The sequence below is a fragment of the Amaranthus tricolor genome, chromosome 13 (genome assembly GCF_026212465.1).
Source record: "Amaranthus tricolor cultivar Red isolate AtriRed21 chromosome 13, ASM2621246v1, whole genome shotgun sequence".
In the NCBI taxonomy this organism is placed as follows: Eukaryota; Viridiplantae; Streptophyta; class Magnoliopsida; order Caryophyllales; family Amaranthaceae; genus Amaranthus; species Amaranthus tricolor.
Window position 1 is genome coordinate 4,734,135 of NC_080059.1, and position 22,817 is coordinate 4,756,951.

The 22,817-nt window shown below is 32.9% G+C and overlaps 2 protein-coding genes across 3 annotated transcripts; both read right to left on the reverse strand.

Annotated features, from left to right (window-relative positions):
- Window positions 1-2,394: 2,394 nt before the first annotated feature.
- On the reverse strand, window positions 2,395-11,283 carry LOC130797986 (uncharacterized). 2 transcript variants are annotated; one of them, XM_057660803.1, is made up of 7 exons: window positions 11,086-11,283; window positions 10,850-10,927; window positions 5,651-5,689; window positions 5,020-5,568; window positions 4,815-4,907; window positions 3,249-3,428; window positions 2,395-2,757 (listed from the first exon to the last, which is right to left on the reverse strand). In XM_057660803.1, the coding sequence occupies exons 1-7, from the start codon at window positions 11,176-11,178 to the stop codon at window positions 2,632-2,634; spliced, it is 1,158 nt and encodes a 385-aa protein (XP_057516786.1). In that variant the 5' UTR covers window positions 11,179-11,283; the 3' UTR covers window positions 2,395-2,631. The 2 variants fall into 2 exon arrangements, with proteins under 2 accessions (XP_057516786.1, XP_057516787.1); XM_057660804.1 differs by having other exon boundaries at window positions 5,020-5,562; window positions 11,086-11,276.
- Window positions 11,284-13,079: 1,796 nt separating this feature from the next.
- Window positions 13,080-14,888, reverse strand: LOC130797962 (probable xyloglucan 6-xylosyltransferase 3). Its single transcript, XM_057660768.1, has one exon. It carries the CDS (start codon window positions 14,749-14,751, stop codon window positions 13,243-13,245), a length of 1,509 nt encoding a protein of 502 aa, XP_057516751.1. The 5' UTR covers window positions 14,752-14,888; the 3' UTR covers window positions 13,080-13,242.
- Window positions 14,889-22,817: the final 7,929 nt, after the last annotated feature.

Sequence of the window (22,817 nt, forward strand, 5' to 3'; positions counted from 1 at the left end):
AGGTTTGTTATAAAGTCATTTGGGTACCCTTATAAGATTGGAATTATATATATTATTTTGTTTCTATAGTCGGGGTTCTAATAGAAGCCACCATGGGGTATGCATACTTTACGTATGACGATCCTGACAGAACAGACAACGTCTTAGGTCGAAGGTGCTTGGGATTAGCTATATAATACTTTAGCGACTCAAACTGGATAGACAACGACATGACTTGAAAATTAGAAGTCAAATATTACATATACGTATTTGAGCCTTGGTATGATAGGATGAACTCATAGCTTGTTACACGACCTTTAGCTTGCTCTTGTATTATGTCTCATATGTGCTATTGTAATTTATTTTTGAAACTTACAATAATGTTGTCATATTGATGATTAATAGTTTGACTACAGGTGGGCAAGGCGTGAGAAATGGACCTTTAGGAATCCATTACTATGTTATACCTGTTCAGTTTTAACGTTTTATTCATTTCGTATAAGTATTTTTTGTTGTTCGGGATTCGGGATTCTTTCAGTTTTGTTTTGTTCAATTGGTTCTCAATATGTAACTCTACATTTTCGCTAACTTTATATTTTCATTGATATTTTATTAGTTTTATTTTTTATCACTAGAATATCAACAATCTTATAACCAGTTTGACTTAAATGTTCAAATTTTTATTCAAAATTTATATTTACTTTGTGAATATCCGATTTGTCTTTAACTTGGACTATTACATTCCCATAAACGAAAAAGAATTAAAATCATCTTTCTCAAATCCACATAAATCACTAAAGTAGATGAAAAGAGAGAAAACCAGTTATGAAAAATGATAAGTTGAAAAATAGCTACGGACTTGCGACGGAATTGAGTTTGGACATACCAAATTCCATCGCTAGTCAGTCAGTCACTTGCTAATTTTTTCTTTTTTTTTTTAAAAGCAGTGTATATTAATTTTGTCTTGTTTGGTCGTTAACTCATTATTTGGTGGAGGAGTCGTCCTTGAAAAATTTGAGTGAAAAATTTGAGTGTTTGTGCAAAATTTTTATTTTGCGTCTTATATATATATATATATATATATATATATATATATATATTATTAATAAACTTAACATATTTCTTTTTTTATTAACTTTTTCATATACGAGAGAAATAGAAAGTCTTATACAATTGATCATCTCGCACGCGCTTAAAAACCCCTATTTGGTGGCTATTTGCTATCGAAGGATTGAGAAGTCATAAATTCTTAAAGATAAGTCATGGTATTATATTTAATAATTTTGTATGAGTATTCATAAATAGGGTCAAATTATAAATGAGCCATTTAGCAAAAAAATGTGGAAATATTATTAATTTAACACAATAATATATCCTAAGCTATTTTTTATTCAAGCCATATGAAAATTCATTGCACCATAGAATTCAAATATTGGGAAAACAATTTAACAAACATGTGATTGATATATATATATATATAGATTACATAAACAAAATACAAAGATAAAGAAAGGAAGCAAAAGAAGGTGGCAACACAACACCAATTTATACTCCTTCAAAGCCTCAACTTTCAAAGATGGAAATTATTTCCTTACTTATTTAATTATAGTCTTAAAAGATGCATATATATTGCATCAATATATTCCTTCCTGCAGAGGGAGTATTATTTTACTGACATTGACCTCCAACAACAGGTTTAGAACACCAATAAGGATCACAACATTGGTAAAGAATCCCATCACAAAAATCAAAAAGCTTTTGGCAACCAAGAGGTTTTTTAAGCTTGAGAACTTCATTTATGTTTTTAGATGTAAGAAGTTTATTATAAACGACAGAAACTGTGTATGGGACCTCAATTTTTCTCCCCAGAATTATGTTGTGTTGCTCATCAACTTCTTGATCAGGAATGGTGATTTCAGATCCAGATGTAGCAAATATCATGTATGATAAGATGCTCAAAATCACCACTACCTTCATCATTTTTGATAATTTTATGTTTTTTGCTTAACTTTTGTTTTATATTTAAAGTTGCATGCTTCATAAATGTTACTCCTATGAGCTATTTATAGTAGTAAGGGAGAGATGGGAATAGACCCTACCCCCTAGGGTTTTTTTTTTTTTTTAAAAAAAAATAGCTAGGTTACGTTTTAGGGGTTACATAATTTGATTTAATTATTGTTAGAGTTGCTCTCTAGATTTTGTCCTTAGTGTGTGGAAGTATAGGGTTCATTTGGTATTTTGGATTGATTTCAAGCAATGGGTATCTGTTTAAAATTGAATTTTATATACACATTGTTTTTTATATGAATTTAAATTTATTTTGAAGTTGGATTAAAGTTAAATTCAATTACAAAGTCAAGTAATAAATATTGTGCTGTCGAGTCTATTTTGAACATCAGTAGACTATAGTAGGAATTAAAAATTAAAAGAAGCTCAATGATAAGTTATTTATTATGCATAATATTTTCAAAAGTAAAAAAAGTGGACAAAGATCAAAGGGAGTAAAAGTTGGACAAATTCTTAAGACATTAAGGATAAAAGATGAAGGCCTGGTGAAGAAATTCTACAAGTGAGCAATTTAAAAAGACAAAGTTGAATGAAATGCATATAAGGAGAGAGTAGAGTAGCCGTCGATTTAGTCGAATGTAAACATCACTGGCGAAGCATTTGCTGCAACTGATGGACTTGATGCCTCTGCTCTGGAGGCAACAGATTTATCTGCTCAGGTGTCAGACTCATCACTTGCTGAAGCAATTGCTGTTCTACTTCCGGGGTTAACTGAATGATCCAACAAAATGCATAAATTAAAATTCTTAAGACCAGTATAGGTCAGACGGATTTCGGGTTGAGTAAGTACAAGTTGCTTCAGGTCGGGTTTGGAATTTCAATTGACCCAATGGATCAAGGATTTAACAATTTTATTTTTATCATTAAATAATTTTTTATAGAAAAGGACTAGTTTACCGATTTTACAAAAAAAAATGTGACTCAAACTATCAAAAATTGACTAAAAGTGCGTCCAGATTAAGAATGATGACATGAAACTGAAAGGTTTAACGAAATTAAGAAAATATGTCAAAACAGTTAGGTTAGGTTTACGGTCGGATTTAACCCAGTTTTAGTTGTATTTTAGGGTGGAGTCATTTTTTACAGGTCAAAATTTTCGGGTTATGATCCACCAAATTGTGGTTGGATTCCGGGTCGATTTCGAGTCTAGTCAAGATTTTAGAGGTCTAAGTAGAAAAGCATCAGTCAAAAATATGACTTACAGGAGGGGGGCGAGGAGGTTGATTTCCAATAGGTTGTCCTGCACCTATCGATGATTGTACAGAAGACTGTATCCCAGCCGTGTTTTCTCGAGAACCAGGTGGCCAAGGGGATCCCCTCCCTACTTGCATATTGCCTGTATTCTGGTTATTAAAATCTAAATTCAAATGTGGTCCTCCTCCCTGTAGAGAAACAATAATTGAAGTGAGAGATCTACAAAACAGAGCAAATTGCAAACGAAGTAGGTGCTGGAATGATTATTAAACATAGAATATGCCTCTATGAATAAAGCCTCCATGGAAGTATTCCACTAAAGATGCATACATAAAAGTACACCACCCCTCAAAAAAAGAAAAATAAAAATGAAACATATAAAGTCCTCTTAGACTCTTAGTGCAAACAACTCGATTAGAACAAAATATACTTCCTGAAGAGCCAGAATATTCATTCATATTCAAGAATGGTAAACTAATTTTCAATTAACAGTTTTGAAATCTTAATTTGATGATGGTTAGCTTGTTATATTATAGGAAGCATTACTGTTCTTTTCCAAAAAGGTCATAATTACAGATTACTAGAAACTCTGAAAGAAAACACAGATTATCATCACAAAAAGCACGAATAAAGGTACTATGTCCTCTGTTCTTATTGGCTTAGAGTCTGCGTTACCTCTTCGCTTCTAAAAATAGTTCAAAAACTCCTTGTTCACAGTCTATATCATACAATGTTTCACTTGTTTTTAAACAATAGAAATATGTCTCCTAAATTCTCTAGATTGTGGTTTGGAGTGGGTAGGGGCTTAATTGGTTTAAGGAAAAAGAAAAAATTGAGGGGGATCATTGTGTGATAATCTATCATGTACTTGTGCACCTTTCACCTCATCAACCCGAAAATGCTTGTTCCTTTCATGATTTGGTAAACATGTTCGACATGTAATAGGTGCTATTGTACCCGGTGTCAAATGATTCGTTAATCTCCGTACGAATTGTGAATTGAAAAAAGCGAATTGTTGTCGGTTTGGGGCTATTTTAGGTCATTTTGAGCGAATCACGAATATAAAAGGCGAATTAGCTAGTAAATTACATTACACTGATCAGAAATATATATCCAGCTTTGTTTTTCCCATGACCCCACAAACTCAGTGAGAAAAGGAGGAAGGGACAAGGTGAAACCATGGAGTATACACCATAGTGCAAACTAGCAAATTTGGTCATAGTAACCGTTGCCAAAAGACTTTTGCGGTCAATGTGGACGGTTTTGTGCGTATCTCTGCCTATATTTTGGTCCACGTAAGCTCAAATCCATTACAATAAGGTGATGCAAGTTACATCTTCCACTATGAGACATTGGAGAACTAGAGATTAAACAAGCCCCAGACGGTACAGCCGAAGATGTTACATAAAAGGTTATGACATAATATTCAGATTGAAATGTAATAAATGAATGCCATCACAGATAATAAAGTAACATAAAAAGAATGTCAACAAAATTAAGCATACCACATGGCAAAACAACTATTATCGCTGGACCAATATTTAGCAAGGTTACCCCATGGCCCTAATTAATACCTGATACATGGGCTGATGAGGTCGCTGATGGGAAAGTGGCGGCTGCACTTGAGGAAATGGTTTCATTCCACCAGGAGGAGGCCTACCACTGGCCTAGAAATGTCAAACAAAAAACAATAAGAATATAGTAGATTCATAAAAGCTTTGAAAGGTACTAAAATATAATAGAATATAAACAAATTTATTGCTTTCAACTAAATCATACATGGAACATAGGTTGACTATGGTGCATTTGAGGGATGCCAGCATTCTGAAAGTTCATATTCACACCCATTGGTGGTTGGTGCTGCATCTGTATTGGAGGCCTGAGAAGCGGAGGTAATTGAGGTTGTAGCAAGTGATGAGAATCAGCAGTTGTTTGCATCGGTGGCTGTGAATGGTCAGGAACAGGTAGCATAGGAGGTTGATGAACAAGAGGCTGCTGTGGTCCAGCATGAATTGGAAGTGCAGGCATATTGGAAACCTGTGAAGACTGTGGATGTGCCATTTGGCTTGCCTGGAAATTAAAGGAAACTCTAGACTGCTCAACAGCTTGTGGCGGTAAGGATTGAGGATGAAATCCCTGCACTGGATTTGATGAAATCGGTTGGGTAGGTTTGTGCTGTTGCTGCTTTGTAACAGTCTCTTGAACCTGTGGTACATTGGCTTGGTCTGGCAAATTAACTTGATTTGGTGTTGACTGAGCCTCATGCAACTTTGTCTGCTGAACAGAAGGTAAAGGTTGGGACGATGCCTGAGGCGGAATGCTCTGAACCTGACGTATGTCTATCATTAATACTAGATCAACTATTAAAATGTGGAAGAGATTACTACTTTCTAATAATATAAAATACTACCGCTTGTGGGGCCTGAACCATGCCGAGCATAATTTGTGCCTGTTGGAAGATGATTTAAGAGAATCAGTAGCCAAAACAAGTTTTATGAAATATCTGCTAAAAGTATATTTTATGCAATTCTTAAAATCGTCAGGTTCCCTTGAGAAATAAAACCCTGCTACTACAAGTCTACAAGTATTATATAGGTGTCAAAAGCAAAAAAAATCATTTCTTATTGAAGCAAGTAACAATGTAGAAAACTAGTCAACTGCGCAAAAATGGAAAGTCACTCAAGAGTTGGAGTTTATACCAACACAAATACAAAACCGGCAGCCACACATTATGAAGACCATACATCATCAGTAGCTTGCTGCAAAGTTTTCTTAAAGCGCCGCGATAAGTGAAACTTCAGAATCCATCCTTGATAAATTCAAATATTTGAAGTTTTTTAGTCTTGAATTATAATAGAACATTAAGAAATGGCTTATCAAATCATGTGCACTTATTATTCATATAATGCTATAGATGATGTTTGATATCAAAAGTTACAAGGGTAACAAAAATACATTTGGCCCTCTAAACCAATTTAGATGGAAGCCAAGGTGAAAACCACTAATGGCGTGGGATAGTGCAATGTTGTACAATACTGAATTTTCAAGCATAAATAATATATAATGTAGAAATGAAACAAGTAATATACACACGTAAAAGGAAAATATTATATCTAACAAGTTATTAGATCACCATATAAATAATTTTTAAAAAAATCTCTCAACACTACAAGGTCAAGAAGCATCACATACCAATATAAAAAGGGATTAGTGCCATATTGGAGTATAGAACTTCTTACAACATAAGATTCGTTTTGCAAATTGGTTTTCATAACTTTGAGTAGAAAAAACAATGCAGAACTTGGCTTACGCATAAGGGTAATTGTAATTTCAAAAAAATAATCTTCTATTTCCTATTTTTCCTAATTTTTATGTCAGAAAAAACAAACTTCATTAATCAGAAAGATAATCGCACATAGTATGGTGAGCGCCTGAGCGGTGACGCAAAATAAACCAAGACAAAAGTAAAGCGTTGCTATCACACACTACATCACACAGCAACGCATTAAGGGATGCCCATGGGAGTAGCTTGAAAGGCCCAAACTGAAGGTAGACAAACTACACATTTCCATAGACAAACAAAAGTAGGTTTCAGATTCAAAAGAAGAGAAATGAATAAGGAGAGAAATTTAAGAACAAAAAAGAAGAGAAGATGAACATATCCGGTGGGTGCGCACATCAAATGGGCTTCTACTGAGGCTAACATCAAAACGTTGGAAGGCGATAGCCGCTCTTTTAAGAAGTCGCCTCGCCTAATCCTATTAAGGTATCCAACCATCACCTGCCCAAGGTGCTCGCCTTAGGCGAGCTAAGTTGGCTTTTTAAAACTAAGCAGCAAGCATTCTTTTGATACTATAAATCACCAGTTAACAGAACCACTTTGTACAGATTGGGAATAAAAACCTTAATTCAAAAGAAGCAATGCGCATCTAGGCGCAAGGCGAAAACGAGAGCTACAATAGGCAAGATGCACACTTGGGCTCAAAAGCTACAATTCTAGAACATATTTTAATGCTTGAAACAATATTCTATCCATATGATAATTTCTTCATACAAATATAGCGCAAAATGACACATAAGGGAATCTAAACCTATATCTACAACAATTGTCTCACTTTTTATCAAACAAGGAAAAATTAAGAAGCAAGAGGAGAAATAAAAAATGATGGATCAAGATGAAAGAAGACAGTCGAAGAAGAGGAAAACTAAAAGACGAAAAAAAGACAAAAATGAAAAGAGACTTTTTTGAAATGAAAAGACTTATATTGAAGAAAAAGAAAGTTGAAATAAAAAATTACTGGAAGAAAAAAGAAGCTAGAAAATTGAAGCCATAGAATGAGAATAAACAAAAATAAAATCCTTACATAAGAAGATAAGATAGAAGAGAGAAAAAAAACAAAAATAAGATACCTAGTGAATAGTGATGGTGGAGGCAGAAGAGAAGTCAGCTAAATTATAGAAATTCTTATTTTTGCTCTTTTCTCTTTTCCCCTTAGAAAAACAATAGCAAATCATGTCTCTTTTACCGACTCTTCAAAGAACACAACTTTTATGTCTAATTACTCAATGATTGATCATCAAACAATGTTTTCTTCCATAAAAAACGAAAGCACATAAAGAGCAAAAGGCACAAAAGCACACAAAACTGTGCACCTTTTGTAAAAAAAAAAAGTGATTTTTCTCGAACCTACCTTTGAGGTGTGCTTATTAAATCTAAAATTGCAGCAAAGATCGTAATGGACTTTCTCTTTATCTCTCTAATATAACCCATTCCTCTTTATTCCAGACTCAAGAAGCTCTACAAGTTGTCACATCATCCGCAAGTCAAACCAATCTCAACTAGCAAATTGTTCCACAATCAATTCTTGATACTCATTGTGTTATTATCCCCTAAAGGAGGTAATGCGAGTGTTTGTATCTCATTAAAAGAAAACCAATTTCTTGGATTTTACACTTCTACCTAGGGCTGGCAAAAGTTAACCCGACCTGAACCTAATATGAAATAAGTGGGTTTGGTTTGAGACTTTTGACCCAATTAATTAAATGGGTCGACCTGACCTGATCTGTTTATTAAATAGGTTAGGTTCAGATCAAAATTTTAAACCTGAAAAAAACCTGTATAACCCATTAAATTAAATGTGTTAATTTCGAGTTAAATCAATAAGTATAAGCTAAACTTAGTTTATTTAATATTTTCTTATTTTTCATAGTAAATACAAAATAAACAACAAAAAATATAAAGTTAAAATTAAATCCTAAAAAATTAGATTTAATCAATGTTAAAAACCTTAAAACAAACCAAAAAATTATAAACGGGTTAAATGGGTCGAAATCAAGTCAACTTGATCTATTGCAGGTCGGGTCAAGGTTGTGATTTTCAACCCAATTAACTAAATGGGTTGGGTTTGGGTCAAGGGATTTCTGACCTGTTTATATATGACCCGAAACCGAAACCGAAACCGAACCCGAACTCGACCCAACCTGATCTGTTTGACAAGCCTACTTCTACCAAAATTTACAAGTGCACACATGGAACACGATTCATCTTGAGGTATTCACTAGTCTTTTTAGTAGTCATATGTGACAACAAAGAACTACCTAGTTACGCAAGATAAAGATAAAAGTACGTACATTTGAAAACTCCTATTTCCTAAGCCCAGCAAAAGAGTTGTATTCGTATAAGATACTTGCTATTGTTGGCAAGTAAGCATTTGTTAATATTTTCATGAAGGCTCCTCATTATTCCTCCAATACTCAAATCACTCTCAATTATTGGTCATCCACATTTTCAGTTTGCATTTAATTTGGAAATCCAGAGATCCTATCACTGGATGCTCATTTCCGTTATTCTTGAGCGAACGATTAAAACAAATGTCGTACATGGGTATTGAACGGTAAAACCTTTCTACTTGCTTTATATTGGGGGAGCTACGGTATGAAAAAAATTATATTTAGATTCTGTTCCACACAAGATTGAATGTTGATATACCACACAGTAAGTCCTTCCATTCCTCTGATAAACATAAAATAATTTTGCCCCATTCTTCAATTAGCCAGATAGTCACTTGTCAAAATTTTTAGTTCACGGCTTCACCAAACATATACCTCTAAAGATTAGAAATTTGATGCACCAATCTTAATAATCTTATTCATTGTACAATCACACAATGTTTCATCACCCCACTACTATTAAGTGGCTACCCCATAGGCTTCATCCTAAGCGGAGTTTGGGAGAGTACTCAATGTTTGTTTCTTATAATGATTCAGTTGAGTTTGAAAAAAGACAATTGATTACTAAGTGTTCAATTTCTCATCATAAATCAATAAGGTATCATGGAATTATACGATGCTCAAGAAAATGATAACACAATCTGCATAAGGTGTATTTTCCACTTACTTGCGCGCACACCTTTTTCCACCGCATCATGAAGATTAAATTATTATAATAGTTATCCTAATTTCCAATGGAAAACCTCTTGTGGGTTTCGGATTACATAAAAACTCTACATAAGGAAATTTATGTATGATTGATTAATTCTACTCATACTTCATAAAGTATATATACATCAATACATAATACATAATTCTACTCATACTTCATAAAGTATATATACATCAATACATAATACTATTTGGTATATCAAAGGTTAGCTAATTTTTCATAAGCAAAGAAAGAAAATAAGCCATAAACTTTTTGAAACAAAATAAAGTCAATGTTGAAGAAAACGTTAAGGGGTTATTTTCATCATTAATAAAAACAACTCTCTCTTCATTTTGCCTCATGTTTTTACTCTCCTAAAAAATCACTCAGTCAGTCCTCTTTGACAAAAACCTATAATCATAGTGACTTCATTGTATCATTAATACATTCGAGAGAAGAACCATTCAATCAAATATAAGTTTCATTGTTTCAATTCATTCAAATAATACACATTCAATCGCAATTTCTTGGATATTCTCTCTGTTCAGAATGTTCCCCTCAGCTTTTCCATATTAATGCTCACCAAGAGATTGGTCCTCCTTGCAATCAAAAAGGAAAACATATCCATGAAAAACCATTTTTAAGTTTTATGAGAACTCCACATATAACCTTCCCATTGATCCTCAATAATCTACCAAAAAGAATTCCGGGTAAGATAACCTAGACTGTAGTTTAACATTCGGGGAGACCAATTCAGCAACCATATATGAGATCACATGATTAAGCATCTTCAAGAAAAACCCATATAACAATAACTACGCACTACCGAAGACATTAACTCATTTAAATGTTCCACATATCATAAAACCTCCAAACAAACAAGGGCCGGATCTTCCTTATGGCCGCCCAGGGCCAGGTCCCTGAAATTTTACTAAGGTTTAAAATTCTTACTCAACAACCCACCCCCCACCCCACCCAGCCACAAACACAACCACACACACACACACAGATTATTTGGTTTTACATTCAAGCTGACTACCCAACATAAATTGTTCAAGATTAGCTACTTAATGAAACGTTGATCCAAATACGTTCCAGAAACTACAAAAGGGTGCACATAGTTCATATTTATGCAAATGAATTGGAAAAATTAACTCAATAGATGATAATTATAGCAAAAAGTCGAACCTGAAAAAGGGCCCTTGTTAAAGGAGGATTCTGAATAAGAATATTTCTGGCTTGCTGCTGGTTCTGCTGGATGAGTGACTGTAAAACAACATAAATTAAGCCAAGATAAGTAAAATTGTAGCAGAAAAATAGCAATGGATGCAGATAATTACAAAAAAGGAGAGTTAATTAACAACAATCAAAAGGAAAAACAAGAACCCAAAAAAGGGGGAAGGAATTGGAAAGAAAGAAAAAACCTTCATTTGAAACATGATATCGTAGAGTTGACTCTTAGACATGGTGGCCATGTTTGCCGACAAAGCGTCGCCGGATATTTGTTTCCCGGCCATTTGCCCAAGCTGTGAGACTTTGGGAGGGAAGAATGACGGCAAAAACAATTGGTTAAGTAAACCCCCGAGGCACTACCTCCGTCCCAAAAATAAGTCTTTCTTCGTAAAATCAACTTTATTTTTATTTTGATTATAAATACACTTTAATTGTTGTATTGATTTGCATTATAATTTTATTCACAAATAAAATTATATTTTTCTCCTTTAGTCTAACATAAAAACATAAATTTGTGTAATTTTATATCTCTAAATCTCTAAATATTTATTAAAGAACACAATAACTAAAAAAACTATGTTATTTTAACTCTTCCTGTATAAAGATTTGAGATTTTAATATTTTGTTTGTTAATGACTTATTAAATAGTCATTGTGCAAAACGAATTTGAAACTAGAGGGTTATTATAAGGATTTACAAAAACTTTGTCTATTGAAATTTCAAAATTTGAAAGTAATCATAAAATTTTCTATATTTAAGTAAAGTTTTAATTTCATTCTCAAACTTCTCCAATTTTCCTATATAAATCTCTTTCATTACTTTTAATCACTTTTCTTGATTTTCACCCTATTTATACTTAAGACTATTTCTTTAGAAAACGAAATACTCCCCATAATCCTTTTTAATTGTGATAGACATGTAGGTTGTAGGCTTGTAGTCATGTCTTTCAACTTAAATTTTGAATTTGTGCATACTATTTGAGGTTGTTCGGCAATGGACATTAATTATTGGTCTTTAACTTCGAGACATCAATGTTTGTGTACGTGATGTATCGATCACCCTCAAACAATGACTTGTGGCATAGCACAAGCACGTGGATCATGTCGGATTGTGTCAAATGATCATTTATCATGTAATATATATCCAATCAATTTTGTACATAAATTCGATAAAAGATTTTGGAACATTCGTTCATTTGCTTCAAAAGATGACCATATTTGAGGTTTAAATTAGAGGTATATTTTAATACTTTTTCATTGAACAAATCGTTGATTTACAATAGTTTTATAGCATTTACATTTACATCTGAAGTAATTGCGTTCTTGAACAATCTTGCCATACTCTATGGTTGAACATATAAAATCTTCAATATGTTTTCATGCCTTAGTCTACTACTACTTATACAACTCTAGCCTTTGCATCTCTTACAATCTAATATTTTCATTTGTATATTGTTTATAGAAGTGTAAAATATTGCATTAAGAAATGCGATAGTGTAAATGTTATTAATATAGCACTATTCATTCATCACTTTTTATTTATGATTAATTTTTAATCTTTAAGTTAAAAAAATACTCAAGTGGGATCTTGTTTGATTCGTCTCAATGTAAAGGTTATTAATATCAAATTTTTATAACTTTTTTGTTATATATAATTAGAGATATTAAGGATTGAATTAGTGTATTAAACTGTTTAAAAAGTCAAACGTTATAAGTATTTTAGAATAGAAAAAATAGCAATACTAGCTAAGAAAAAGTTGACAATTAGAAACTAAATATTAATATGAATCTTATTATTAAATATTTGTTTGTTAATAAGATTTCAATTTATTTTTTTATGGCGTAATAACATTTTCAGGTAAAACTCTCTATAGTAATTTTTTTTTTTTATAATTGGTTGTTGATTGATTGTTATTGTTGGTTGCTGACTATTGACTTTTCAGTTAGTTTATTTGACTAGTTGAAAGTATTGACTATTTTTAGTGATTTTTAAAGATAGCTGAATAACAAAATGTTTAGATAGATATTCGATAAAGTTATGTATTAGTTGTTAATTATTTATTAGATAAAAATAAAACAGCAAGCCAAAAGTCCATTTAGAAAGCTAATCAAAACAACTCTATATTTTTAACTTAAAAGTCAAAAGCATTTTTCAAACATTTTTTTTTTCTTTTATCAATCCACAAACTCAAAGTCAACTACAAAAATCAACTTAAAATAATTTAGCATACACCCCACCACTATCATACCAATACATTTTAGTTGGTTAAGCATAAATACTAGAGATTCTACAATACACCATTGAAAGAACAAGAATGATGAACCAAAACCTATATAACTACTAACTAACTACCTCTTTGTTGAACCAACAACAATATGCCTTCTAATATCAAGTTCATCAACAAACATAAGAGGTTTATGAGTCTCATTCCTAAACCTCTTGATATTAGGATTCAATAAAGAACTATGTTTAAACCCATAAAGCTGAATCACTTGATTATCAGCAAAATTAAAGGCTCTTTCCATACTTTTAAAACATTTCTCAAATGGGTAATCCCTAAAACTATTACAAGTCTTACACCCAACAAAATGAGTAACAAAAGGCCACCTTTCATCACCTAAACCTGGATTATATTTCTCACTTAATTCCTCATAATTATCCACTAAACCCAACCAAAACCCATGTAAATAATAAGAATTTTCAATAAATACCTTATTCATCCATTTATCCTTTTCATATATCAACAAATATATCAATGCTGATTGATCATCTGCCTCAAAAACGGGTCTTCCTTTCAATTTTGATGCTAGAAGTTTCCCTGCCTCGTCCCGGACCCGACCCTTTGGACCCATTGGGGCCCAAGCATCAAGCAAATCTAATGACCATTGACAATTTCTTAGAAAGAAACTTCCTGTGTTGAGTGCAATCCATGATTTTTCCTTGAATAATAAATCTGGGTATCCATGGATTACAAGGTTGAAATCTTGGTATCTACTTAATGGGACTTCAAATACCATATCCGTGAAAAATGCATCACTATCCATCCACCAGATCCATTCAAATTCTGGATGAGATACCATTAATTTTCTAATTAAGGGTAGTTTTGACCAAAACCCTGTCATTACCTTGTCTAAATAGGCCATATTGTACATAATCTCAATCCCATGTAACCTACAATAATCAATCTTGTTTTTTAGCCCTTTTACTAAATAGTGATCCCCAAATGGGTTTTCACATGGGTTTGGTGGTGAACCAGTCACAAGCAAAACCCGGGTTTTCCTACGGATTATAGTAGGAAAACTCGGGTTTTGCTCTAGCCATTTTCGGCGCCGGGTATCCCAGTCTCCGATTTTGGGCCCCAACGTGTAGGTCAAGGTGGAGTCGTACAATATTTCAATTTTATCCACATCATTCACATCTGATGGGTTTTTGTTGGATTCAATGTTGGTTAAATTAACCGGATTAGTGTTGTTTGGTTGGGTTTTATAGTTGAGTCGAAACAGGTTCCTGCTCGACTCGACTATAGAAAGATTGACCGGATTAGTGTCCGTGTCATTGTTAGGAAGGGTTATATGGTCGAGTCGAGACAGGTTCTTGCTCGACTCGACATTAAAAACAATGACCGGACTAGCGTCATTGTTAGGAAGGGCGATATTGTCGATTCGAGACTTGTTCTTGTTGGACACAATATTAGGAAAGATGACCGGATTGGAGCCAATGTTAAGGGCTTGGTGCTGAAATTGTGAGGATGAGCTGGTGAAATTATCAATTCCAATGGTATTTCTGAGAATGATAATGGTTATAAACCCACATAATATGAGGATCTTTATGGTAGTAGGAGTGCTCAAATGACCCATTTAAGGAACAAATATAAATGAATGTTGTAATATGAATGTATGATTTTTTTTCACTTTCAGTAAGAGAAATGAAGTGGGAAGAACGTGGAATATCAGATCTGTCAAGTGAGAAACATTGCTACCTTCCCTTCACCCAATAAGTCTCATGTGATTTAGAAATGAGGCCGACTCAGTTAGAGTATATATCAAAATTAGAATATGTACCAAATTCTCCATAAAAGAACCTTTTGTTCGATTTTCGTTACCTCACTTCTTAAGTCTCATTTGTTTTGAGAATTGAGTTTTGTTTTGGCTAGAGTATGTACCACAGTTTCCAAGCAAGGTAGTCCTCATTTTGATTTTCGTTGCGAACTTTTCTAGCTCTCTCTTTCCCTATGCCTACCCTATAACCCAAATCTCATTTATTTACCAGCTATCTGTCACTCGTAATTTATATTATATTTATAACCCATAAGTTAAAACATAGTCAAACGTAAACTAATTTGATTCATTTATTAATATCAGTTTCTCATAATTATTAATTATAGATAGTTATTTTATTATAAATTAAATTACAACTAGAAAACTATAGTTTATTTTAATTAAATAGTACGGTGAGGAGAGGTAAAAAACTAGATAAAATTTTTTAAAAAAATCTTATTTAAAAATTGATACTTTACTCTCCAATTAAAACAATATCTGAATTTCAATATAGTCAGATTGTATTTTCAATGTGATTGAAGGGCAGAGTATATTTTATTTACGTTTGGCTTCCGCCTCAGGGGTGTATCTAAATCCGGGCTGGTATGGGCCATGATCCGGGTTATGAAAAATAAAGTAGTGTGTTAAACTAATGTTCAGTGTTCGAATCCATGACTTCTATGTGTTTTGACAAAGGCGTTTCCAGCTTATTACACCATGCTAATAAAAGGTATATAATATTGACCCAAATAATAAATTTTTCTAAATTTGCCCCAGTTCCGCCTTCAAGGTTTAGTCTAACTTTGTGAAAAGAATAAAGTCCATAGATTTATTATGTTGGGGCATGTTAAAATGTCGGAAAATTAGAAAAGGATTAAAATATTGCCAGATGCCATAAATCGATGTAAACGAGAAACTAAAAACTAAAAACTAAAAAGGCTGTATCTACGTGTATAAAGTATAGTAGTGGTCTAAACACAATGCAATGAAATAGAGACAGCAGTACAAGATTGTCAAATTAAATTAAATAAACAAAAGTATTATATTAGAGAATCAGGTCTTCTTGCACTTGGAATAAATACTGCCTTTTAATTTTTAGATAAGTTTATAAACTTGAATCAATCTAGTTTTTTTTATCTCTCAAAATACCCTAGGAAAATTCCATACCATCGAATTTTCGTGAAACGCCAGTGGTAATACTTTTGTAAGATTTTTTCACATGTTAGAATCTAGTTTATGTCTTATCTGACTGTCATAGCGTTTTCTGTTTAATTTAATTCATCATTTTGACGTTTTTACCCTTATTAAGTGTTGATTGTTGTCTTTATAATTTTTCCTAAACCATTTTTATGCTCTCAAATGTTTAATTCACCATTTTGACGTTTAATTCATCAAAGCTCTCAAATGTTGTAACAATTTTGTTTTCATTCATATTGTTCTCTTTATAATTTATCCTAGTTAAGTACATATGTTTTAGTGCTTGAAATGCACCTTTTTAACTTTATAATCCTAGTTAAGTATATTAAGTAAACATCATGACTTATGTAATTAGTGCTTAAGACACCTTTCGTCAAAAATGCCAACAACTTGAATGAAAGCAAAATTGCTGTAACATTTGAGATCGTTGATGAATTAAACGGTAAATTTAACCTCAACATGGTGAATTAAACATTTGAGAACATAAAAATAGTTTAAGCCAAATTATAAAGACAACAACCAAAACTTAATAAGAGTAGAAACTTCAAAACGGTGAATTAAATGAAAATTGACAAGAATTTAACGAAAAATATTATGACAATTAAATAAGACATAAACTGAATGTTACCATGTGAAAAAATCTTAAAAAAAATACTACCCCTAACATTTCAAGTTCTATGTTACTACTTACTAGGTAGAATTTCAAGAAAAAAATAATAGTTAATAAGTTTGACTTTTCTCGGAATAAGCAAAATTGCCACATGCATACATGAAGTATGATCCCCTATTTATAAGCAAAACTTATAAATGCAAAAATGGACTGAAATGTTGAACTATGCTTAATTATATGAATCCACAACTTCGGATCCAAGAGGCAAGAGGTATTTGAGGCGCATAAATCTAAAAGATAACTAAAGTTGTTTTTATAGGTGTTAATAATTTTTTTTTAAAAAATAAGGCGTTGTAATCATCTTTAAATTGTATGTAATTTAAAATTAAATCGAAATGAGTATTTGTTTATCTACCTTGTTAATTGCATTGAAAAGAGAAGGTCATCATTGAGATGAAAAATTGTATGAGTTTAGTGATTGTATGTTGTTAATTGTTATTGCTTATGGCAAGAATATTTAAGGATTAAGTATGGACATACAATTTATTTAGTTTATACCTTCTCTTGAGTGCATAAATTGTACGCCAATTGATTTACCTTCGAATATTCATCAGTTAAACATGAGTAGAAACATAAGAGGAATGTATGACACCATCTTGAATAGCACCACTAATGAGATGATCACTGTCAGTCTATATGTAATATGTGCGTCCATAAAACACAAGATTACGAACAAGTAAAGTAGACTTGCCATCACAACAAACTTAGACGGCTATAGAATGGCATACACCCAAACAGTGAAGCAACCCTTTCACCATTTTTACTCACATGTAATATTAGCCATATACCGATACTCTGCCTATGCTGAAGATAGCGATACCGAAGAAAAAGAAGAGCATATACCACTTTGAAAATTTGAAGAGTATCTCTCACTACTACTAAATGGTTTTTGTATGAACATTCTTTGGGCTTATTATAAGTTGATTACTTCCTCTCTTAGTTGTTTGGGCTGCCCATACCCATTTTTTAAAATTCTATCACGTATAGTTGTTGTGCTAAATTGTTGTAAAAATAGAATGATTTTTCGTTTAAAATTCCATGAAATGTACCATGTCATTCTATGGTAATGAAACTTTGTTCATAAAATTTTTTTATTACAATTTTCGAACATCACATAATACCTCATCTCCAAAATGATAATGCTTTAGAATGAATTTTGTGAAGAAAATGAAATAATTGAAATAAAACAAGCATGACCATTGAAGAAATTAATATTGCGGAAGAGTTTTTGGGTCAGTGAATACTGATTTTTTGTATATCATTTGATATGATTTACAACCTACATTTATACACAAGATTAGCTACTAAACTAGGAAAGAATAATTAAAGTAATATTATCATTTATTAGAATATTTGATTTTATTCTACTTTCCTACACTCCCCCTCAAGTTAGGTCGTAGGGTTCCCTGAGACCTAACTTGCATACTGCATCATCAAATGCTTACAGCCTTGGTGAGAATATCTGCTAGCTGATCCTTTGACCGGACAAACGGAAGGCTAATGATCCCCTTTTTGAGTTTTTCCTTGATGAAGTGTCAGTCAATTTCAACATGTTTAGTGCGATCATGTTGAACTGGATTTCCCGAGATGCTAATAGCTGCTTTGTTATCGCATTAAAGGTCACGCCCCTTTCTGTAGGAAGTTTAGTTCCACTAGTAGTTTCCTGATCCACAAGACTTTAGTGACTCCTTTGGCAATTCTCCGAAATTCAGCCTTAGCACTCGAAAGAGCTACTGCCTTTTGTTTCTTGCTTTTCCAAGTGACAAGATTTCCCCCTACCGGAGTAAAATATCCTGAAGTCGATTTTCTATCATCTCTATCACCTGTCCAATCTGCATCTGTGTAGGCTAGGAGATCGAGATTGTCATTTTTTTCCAAAAAGAAGTCCTCTACTGCTAGTACCCTTGAGGTACCTTAGGTATCCGCATCACAACTGTCATGTGTTGTATCTGGGGTATGTGCATGAATCTGCTTACCACACTAATTGCGTAGGCAGTATCGGGTCTTGTGTCTAAGAGGTAAATTAGTTTCCCTACCATCCTCCTATAGCGATCGTTATCTGCCAATTTTTCCCCCTCAATTATTTGAAGTCCGTGATTTGCTGCGATAGGTGTCTCTGCTGGCTTACAATTAAGCATGTTGGTCTCTGCTAGGAGATCTAGGATGTACTTTCAATGACTAATGAAGATCTTCTTCTGTGATCGTAGAACTTCAATGCCAAAAAAGTACTTTAGGTTTCTCAAATCTTTCATCTCAAACTCACAGGATAATTTTCTTTTCAAATCTCGAATCTCCTCTGCATCATTACCAATAATAACCATATCATCTACACATATAATTAAACAAGTGATCTGATCCTTTTTCTTCCTGAGGAACAGAGTGTGATCGGAGTTACTCTGTTTATACCCGAATTTCTTCATAGCTGTAGTGAACCTTCCAAACCATGCCCGGGGAGTCTGTTTTAGACCATACAAAGCCTTTTTGAGTCTGCATCCTTCTTTTGGAGTGTAGTTTTCTGAGAATCCTGGGAGAACTTTCATATAAATCTCCTCTTCGAGTTCACCATGCAAGAAGACATTTTTCACATCAAATTGGTGGAGCGGCCAATCTTTATTTGCTGCTATTGAGAACAGAACCTGAATGGTATAGATCTTAGCCACTAGAAAGAAAGTTTCAGAATAATCTACCCCATATGTCTGAGTGTATCCTTTAGCTACTAGTCGAGCCTTGTAACGTCTAATGGTTTAATCTGCATGATACTTGATCGAGCATACCCATTTGCACCCTATTGTTTTCTTTCCTTTAGGGAGTTGACACTTTTCCCATGTCTCATTTTTCTTGAGGACCGATATTTCTTCCTCCAATGCCTTTTTTCACTTCGGGTCCCTGAAAGCCTCTTCAACATTTTTAGGCACAATGTTAGAGTAAAGAGAAGTATTAAAGGCCATAGTTGTCTGTGAAAGAGTTTTATTACTTTCTCTACTCACTGGATATCTTGATCTTTGTGCCTCAAACTCTGGGTCATATCTCTTTGATTGTATTCCCCTTGTGCTTCTAGGTGGTAACTCATACTTGTTTTGTATCTCAACATTGGGCATATCATTATCAGACAATAGCACAACATTATTTGGCATTGTACCAGACATATCCTCAAAAAATAGTTCAGTTTCAGGTGTTACCTTTGGCTCATTAGGATGCTCATCAGATAGGACTAGAGTGATATGAGGAGAAGATACTATGTGGTCAGTAGCAGTATCGGTGGTGTTACCTACTTGCTCTGGAGGGTCTATCCTTACTGGATATGTCAGTCATCTTAGGTCATCACCAACACTCTCCCCCTGAGTACCAAGCTGGGAAAATAGTAGGATTCTTCAAAGAATTCATTGTCCATGGTGTTATATAGCTTATTATGAACTGGGTCAAAGCACCGATACCCTTTCTGAGTAACCCTATAACCCACAAAGACACATTTGAGAGCACGAGGTTCAAATTTGTTCCTATCCCACTTGGAGAGATGAATATAGACAATCCACCTAAAAACACGAGGAGGTAAAGAGTAGGAGGAAGGAATAGGGGTATGAGTTTGGAGGGTATGTAGAGGGGTTTGGAATTAAGTTCAGAGTTTTTGTGGGAAGACGATTAGTCAAGTAAGTGGCAGTAGCAATGGCTTCTGGCCAAAAATGAGAGGGAACATGTGATTCAAACAGAAGGGTTCGGATTATTTCTAGAAGGATATGATTTTTCCGTTCAGCTACCCCATTTTGTTGGGGGGTATCGGGGCAGGTGATTTGGTGAATTAGGCCATGGTCGGAAATAAATTTTTTCATGTTTAAGTTAACATATTAACCCCATTGTCAGACCGAAGTATTTGCGGTTGAGTTTGAAATTAAGTGAGAATCATATGATAAAATTTGACAAAAACATCAAAGACTTCAGACTTGTGTTTCATAAAATAAACCCAACTAATTCGAGTACAATCATCTACAAACATGATATAGTATGAGAAACCATGTGTATCGCAAGTGGAAGCAGGACCCCAAACATCAGAATGTATTAAAACAAAAGGTTTAATACTATGAGTTAAACTAGGGGTATATGAGTGTTTATGACTTTTGGCTAAAACACACGATTCACAATTCAAGGGTGTATTGCATTAGAAAGAGAAGGAAATAGACGTTTTAAGTACCCTAAGGAAGGATGACCTAGACATCGGTGCCACATCCATAATTGAGGATTAGGAGAACCATGAGCAAGCGAAGTGTGACCTTTTTGAACCGCCTCGTCCACATAGTATAAGCCTCCTTTCTCAGTACCACGCCCAATAATTGTCCCGGTTTGAGCATCCTGTACAATACACCCATCCGAGGTCATGAGAACCGTACAATTAAAGTCTTTAGTCAGCTGACTAACAGATAACAATTTATGAGATAGACTAGGGATTAAAAGACAATTATTTAATGCTATGTTTGAGAACAATGATTTCATTTGAAAATTTGGAATTGGCTCAAATCTATTGTTTGGCAAATTAAAAATTTTTAAATTTGGATTAGAATCAAATTCCATCATTGTTTTCAAAGTAGTTAAAATTAAGGATTTGAAAATGACTACCCAAACCTTGTCATTCTCAAATTCTTCATTTATGATTTCATAATTAAAATTCATAATTTGAAATGAAATACTTGTTTCCAAACACTATATAAGTGAATTGAAGGAGAAATATCAACACTTCCATTTAAAGCTAAAATAAAAAATGTGCTTCAATTTTTTTAGGGGTCTTTTTTCTATACCTAATTAGTAATTGCTACTCTATTTGATAGTTTTATTCTACGGTGTCTTCCTTTATTTTTATTTTTCATTTATGTCATGGAAATGATTTATATATCGTGTGCTACTGCCTATGTGTTTATTCGTGGGTTTATTGACGGCTGAAGATGCCAGAACTGCCGGCCATCTATACCAAATTTTAAGGGACCTGCAACCATTAAGATGGTATAGAAAAGGCCGCACTAATTGTAGATAGGCTTTTTTTAATACTTCTACTTTGGCTTTTCAATCACTAATAATATTTATTTATTTATTTACATAATTGAATTGCAAATTTAGTAAATATTTTGACTCTAAGAGGATTAGTATATAATGATGATTGATGATGTTATTTTCTCTGTTCTTTTGAGTTTAACACAAGAAAATTAGTATATTTTAGTAGTTAAATACCTGTATAATGTATAAATGTGTTAATTTATTAGTGAATATTTAGAATATTTTATTTATCACATTATTAGTAACTTAAATACAATAATTAAGCATATAATTATTTATGAATAAGTAAGATTACTAAGCAAAAACATCCAAGATTGAGTTGATTGTACTTAGCTTGGCAGAAATTAATATGGTCCTTTGAATATAGGGAATGTGTTTTATTGATTAAGATTGGTTAGTTTCATTTTGACATTATGGCCATTTATATATTAAGTATATATTTGTTTCATTATCAATGGATTCTAAAAAAATATAGAATAACAAATTTCAGTGTTTTAATTCCTACAAATTAGAATTAAATGTAGTTATATACCTCCTTGGTTTTATAATACTTCACTTTTTAGCAAAAATAATTTCATTTAAGTCTATGACTTCGCCTTTACTCTTGAATTCTTTTATTTATTCACTTAAATCCATCTCATTACTGGTTATTTTAGTTTTTTTCTCAATAACATTCTCTTTTCTTATTTCACGTGCACAATCAAAATATAACAAGAAATAACATTCTTGTGGAATTTGTCTCACTTTCTTAGCTTTTTAGTCTGTTCCATTAAATTTGTATCTTTTTTATATTTAGCTATGACCTACACCATTTTTTTAATTTTCATACATGCTTTTAATTTATATTTTCATCTTATTCAAAAATTCTTCTCAATTTTCCACAATATATCAATTTATCCACTTTGTTGATTTTGTTAAAATATATAATATATCTTAGGGCATCAACCATCAACTTAAGTTTTTTTTTTGAGTTGGTTCC